General features: G+C 37.7%; 1 protein-coding gene across 2 annotated transcripts in view; it reads right to left on the bottom strand.

Moving 5' to 3' along the window:
* The window catches only part of LOC122812235 (cell adhesion molecule 4-like), a 507,138-nt gene extending 504,540 nt beyond the window's left edge, over positions 1–2,598 (bottom strand). Inside the window, exon 1 of one of the 2 annotated variants that reach the window (XM_044084591.1) lies at positions 2,199–2,598. In XM_044084591.1, the coding sequence (XP_043940526.1) occupies positions 2,199–2,246 (48 nt within the window). In that variant the 5' untranslated portion in view covers positions 2,247–2,598. The remainder of the gene's footprint in view (positions 1–2,198) is intronic. The other variant, XM_044084593.1, reaches the window with a different exon arrangement.
* Between the last annotated feature and the right edge of the window lie 3,455 nt (positions 2,599–6,053).

Genomic DNA, 6,053 nt, shown 5'->3' with positions numbered 1-6,053 from the left:
AGTCATAGGAATACTCATAAAACAGAAAGATTTAAAAATATTACCAGTTTTCAAATTCCTTGAAACATAAGTAAAGCACAATGCATTGTCTTAATAATTATCTCATTTAGCGGTACTCTAAAAATCATATTTGACATATTCCCCTTCGTCTGAGATCTCTTCACCAGCTTTATAATGTGTTGTTGCAATATATCTTAATTTGTATTGCTGATTGTCCTTGCATCATAATGTGAGTGCCATATTTTGAAAAAGTATTACATTTATGTACTTTCTATTCAAGTGTTTTTTAACTGTGTTTTACTGAAATGAATACAACAAAAATATCAAGCAATTTACTAAAAAAGAAGAAAGAAAAAAAAAGAAAAGTGAAACATGAACAACTATATAAAATATGTGCAGAGCTCAACAAAACCAGTCTAGAATAACAGAACACAAAAGCCTATGTATATTATAGCACAACCTCTAACCCCATAAAATACACACAAAACACCCTAACTTTCAAAATTATCTAAAAAATATTGACAGTGATAAGGAAGGCTGTTTGATACGTCACCACACTTGAAGGAATATAAAATATTTGCTACATGCTGACTTAGAAGATTATAAAAAATGGTCAGATGAAGGAGGGACTTTATTTCCAAGCTTTACCCCCCAGCAGTTGACCACACTAAGAAGGCCCCAGAATATCTCCAAGCTGGAATTGTCATCATACACATTACTGGGTCTAATTCCTAAAATCCAAAATTTCCAATCTAGCTCAGGGGGGCAAATCAAAAATTCTACCTAATTTTTTGGTAAAGAAAGTCCCAATGAACTATAGAACTATTCAAATATTTGTTTGTTTCAACTCTGAGCATCAGAGTAGCAGAACATATTGTAATCAAAGCTACTTATCCAATATTTTGTGCTACATATAAACATGCTTACACACACACAAACACACACACACACACACACACACACACACACACACACACACACACACACACACACACATGCACAAAGCATGTATATGCATTCATGGACCACACACGTGCACATACAATACACTTACACAGATAGATATGCTTATATATGCATAAGCACATACATGCAAATATGTGCACATGCACACACTTGCACAAACATATAACATGTGTGTATACACACACACACATGCATTGACACAGATACAAACACACAGAGACACACATAAACACATCTGAATAGCTCCACTGCATTATATTAGTCTGTGTCCCAGAAGAGGACACTACACTCCTGACTTGTGTCACTGAGTATGCTATAACTGTTACCAGCTGTGAACTGAGGATAGTGACTGAGAGGCCAAACTCATATCTGTTGTTTAGAAAATAACAGGCTGGTGAAGACACCAGCCAGCAAACCAGCATGTCGTGTATGCAAAATGCCACAAAATAGCAAGAATGGAAAAATAATGAATAATACACGGATACTGCACAAACACACTTAATAACTAATGGCTCATAAAAAGCCTTAACTTAATAGGTGATCTGCAAGTAGGTAGCATTCAGAACGAGCCATGATATAACGAACTATCTCCAAACATCTAGGACTGGATGTTACTTCTTGTTGCAATAATCACTTCCACCCAAATCTGTAATGCAAACAGCTCTCCTTTCCTTTTCTTGTTAACACTTGGAACTTTCCAAGTAGAAAGTGCCTGATATTCTGAACCAGTGCTTAAGTTTCAGGCTTACCCAACTAGTCCAGAGATAATTAAATAGACAGTTTTATTCCTTCCTCGGTTCACTAGGCAATCTTACTAAAATGTTCTAGGTTGCTTTCCCCCACCCTTTCAGGAGACTATGCATATATGTGTGTGTGTGTGTGTGTGTGTGTGTGTGTGTGTGTGTGTGTGTATGTGCATGTGTGTGCGTGTGTGTGTGTGTGTGTGTGTGTGTGTGCGTGCGTGTGTGCGTGTGTGTGTGTTTGTCACTGTATGCTTTCTTCATCTAAAGTCTAATTGTCTTGAAAAGTTAGGTAACAAATTATGAGCATAAAGCAGAAATTAAATATCATACATTTTAACATTTTGTTGTAAGTCCTGTCTTGAGGCTAGCAGATAAAACAGAATTTCCTACTCCAGTCTGCTTCGTAATATCTAGTACAAATGTTAAATAAATTACTTTCCGTTTATGCACATTGCTATACTGATAAGCTCTTAGCAGTAAGGAACTCACCGGCAGAGTTATTCTGGAACAAATGTACAGATCCAGAGACAGTAACATATAGTCCTCAGAGTTATATATCGAGAAATGAGTCCGAAAATGCTGCCCCTTCCTCTCTAGAATTCCATGCACTCGACCACTGCTGTAATTCCTGTAACAGTTATGTCTGGTGATTGTTTTTTTTCCTTTCTTTTGAAACAATAGTCTGAATAATTAAGGCAATGCCTGCTTCTTCCTGTTTAACTGTTTTTATGACTTTAGAGTAGTACGTTAGGGACGAAATGTACCGTAGTCATTTCTCTGGACTCATGGTGCTGTTCTTAAGACCTTGATGCAAACTCACTTAACTGGAAAACTTAGTATTAAGTATGAATACTTCTGTATTGTGCATATCATTATAAGGGATATGCATTATCAGGATGAAAAAGTAATGGATGATAGACTCGAGCTGTTTTCACAAAGGATCATTTCTAACTGACCTTGGCTGCAGGATGACATGACTCATCCATTAGCAGTAACTCTAAAAAGAAACAAACACTAAGCTGTTTCACATATATTAACACATATGTGGCATCCCATATTTTAGAATATATATATAAATGTAAATATAAATATAAATGTGTGTGTGTGTGTGTGTGTGTGTGTGTGTGTGTGTGTGTGTGTGTGTGTATGGGTGTGTTCCACAAAACCCACACTCTGCAATCCGCACTCACACAGTATCAAATATTTTAGACTGAAACCTAAAACATAAAAAAAAAATCTAGTATTTAAAGTGTATTTTGCAGGGAGCAAGTCCCCCCTACACCTCCTGCTAATTATATATACCAACTCCGAGGTGAGAAAACAGTGGGGAAAAGAAAGCATTCCTGCTAACTTCTGTACCATGACTTCCCATAAAGTAGTGTGGGCATTCTGTTATCACAGCTGTTTTGGATTGTTTATGCCAACATTTAGAACATTTGATGCATACCTCTCAACTTCTCAGATTTTTTGCAGAATATACAGATTTTTGCCTCATGTTTTTGTCTTTTCCTCATAAAATATGTGGTTTTCTGGTAAATCATTGAGGATTGAAGTAACAAAATAGTACTAAATAATGAAATAATTTGAATTTGAGACTTCAAATAATTCAGAAAATATGTAACTCAAAACCTGTTATTCTATCAAATTTCTAAGTTTATAGGAACAATATTTAAAATCTCTCCCTACTTTTGAGCTTTTGTCCTCACATTATTTCTTTGTCCAGATTTCTTGCACTGAGAGGTTGAAAGGTATGATTTGATGAAGATAAGGTTCAATGAACTGCTCTCTTCCCATACATGTATATAAAAGGAATATTTATGCATGTGTATACAAACACACATATAGTAAGTACATATATATATTTTTTTTTTGTGTGTAACTATGGAAGTTCAGCATTTAAAACTCTGATAAAAACATATATAAATCTCAAAATATTAACATGATTGCTATTATGACAGGGTGGGAATATGACTTTTTCCCTGGTATTGTGCTTCCTCTGAGTTGGTGTATGTATATAGCAGGGTGTTAGGGTGTGTGAGCTAGTACATGTATGTAGCAGGGTGTCAGGGGGTGTGAGTTGGTATATATATGTAGCAGGGTGCCAAGGGGTGTGAGTTGGTATATGTATGTAGCAGGGTGCCAAGGGGTTTGAATTGGTATCTGTATGTAGCAGGGTTTCAGGGTGTGAGTTGGTATATGTATGTAGATGGGTGTCAGGGGGTGTGAGATGGTATATGTATATAGCCGGGTGCCAATAGGTGTGACTGGTATATGTATGTAGCAGGGTGCCAAGGTGTGTGAGTTGGTATATGTATGTAACAGGGTGTCAGGGTGTGTGTTGGCATATGTATGTAGCTGGATGTCAGGGGGTATGAGATGGTATATATATGTAGCAGGGTGCCAAGGAGTGTGAGTTGGTATATGTATATAGCAGGGTGCGAAGGGGTGTGAGTTGGTATACGTGTGTAGCAGGGTGTCAGAGGATGTGAGTTGGTATATGTATGTAACAGAGTATCAAGGGGTGTGAGTTGGTATATGTATGTAGCAGGGTGCCAAGGGGTTTTAGTTGGTATATGTCAGATATATATATATATATATATATATATATATATATATATATATATATGTATGTGTATATGTGTGTGTGTGTAGCAGGGTATCAGGGGGTGTGAGTTGGTATATGTATGTAGCAGGGTGCCAAGGGGTGTGAGTTAGTGTATGTATGGAGCAGGGTGTCAGAGGATGTGAGTTGGTATACGTATGTAGCAGAGTATCAGGGGGTGTGAGTTGGTATATGTTATGAATCCTGTGCCCTAGCCCAGCAATGAAGGAGCCTCAATCCTCAGCACTAATACCTGAGAGGGCATCTCATATATGAGGAAAGGATAACAAATACACACAGTAAAGTGCAATTTCCCTTAAGAGCACACAGGGATCACAGTTAGTCCAGGGCTGGTTGCTCCCTTGCTCCCCAGGTCCCCAGTAAGACTCCCCACTGGCACAGCTATAGGATCCAGATCTTAGCCTAGCTGGGCAAGCTAAAATCTCCAGCACCCTCTCTGTCCAACCAGTGCTTCGTGTCCCTGTCCAAGTAGCTGACACATACACTTTGAAATAAGTTTATGCAACCATACAGACACTCCTGGGGAAGGCTGACACAGGTTCTCCATCTGTGCCCCTTTTACCCAGACTATATGGTAGTAATTACTGCCACCACCCAGCTAATATTATCAGTTACCCAAAGGCCCTTAAAAGGGTGTCCAATTATTACTGTGCAATATTATTATCCAGTTGGTAACTGTGACTAAACAGTCTTAAGGCTTATTAGAGTGACCTGGTACAGGATCCTTATGTACATGCAATGTACTCTTAGAGCTTAACTTATCTCTACACAAACCAGCCACAGTTAAAAGATTTTAAAATATTTAATAATAAATAATTAAAACCACAAGACAATACTTTCTACTATACAGTCAAAATTTCAGAGATCACACAGAAATACTTAAAATAAATCAGTAGTACAGTTCTGACATAACAGAAAAACACTTATTCTAATATTTCTAGCTATCTACAAGAAAACACACTTCTAAAATAACTTACTTACATAGAGCAACATGCAGTGCTGTGAGTTGCATAGTCAGACAAAAATGCTTAATAATCTCTGGTTTTCACTGTTTAAATTGAAACTACAGTTCTGCTAAAACATTACATCATCTTTTACACTTTCTTGGTGTTCCCAGGCTACACATTAACTACCTTTACATTCTTAACATCTCCTTTTTGTTATCTTGCAGCTGGTCAGGAACAGAGCAATAAAAATACATTTGCATGTTTAAATCTGGTTAAAACAATAGAAATAATTTCTTCATCTAGACTTTTCGGCACCACTGTCCACTTGAAAGGGTCACCACATGCTTTTACTGGGTCAGTAGAGAGCACTGTTGCCATATTTTTGTAACAGCATTTCTTTACATTTAAGACAACAAGCCTGTAGTTCACATTTATATTTACAAATGACAGAATTATCTGTACAATTCTATCTGGCTAGGCTAGCAGCCTTCACCCTTCTCTACCAGTCTTCACATTTGTATGTAGCAGGGTGCCAGGGGGTGTGAGTTAGTATATGTATATAGCGGAGGAGGGTTGTGAGTTGGCATATGTATGTAACAGAGTGGCAGCGGGGTGTGAGTTGGTATATGTACATAGCAGGGTGTCAGGGTGTGAGTTGGTATGTGTATGTAGCAGACTGTCAGGGATTGTGAGTTGGTATGTGTATGTAGCAGGGTATAGGGGATGTGAGTTGGTACATGTATATAGCAGGGTGTCAGGGGTGTGAGTTGGTAT

This window comes from Protopterus annectens, chromosome 9.part0, assembly GCF_019279795.1.
Source record: "Protopterus annectens isolate FY-2018-M chromosome 9.part0, PAN1.0, whole genome shotgun sequence".
Taxonomy (NCBI): Eukaryota; Metazoa; Chordata; order Ceratodontiformes; family Protopteridae; genus Protopterus; species Protopterus annectens.
Note: the sequence above shows the minus strand (reverse complement) of the source record. Positions and strands in the feature narration are given on the sequence as shown.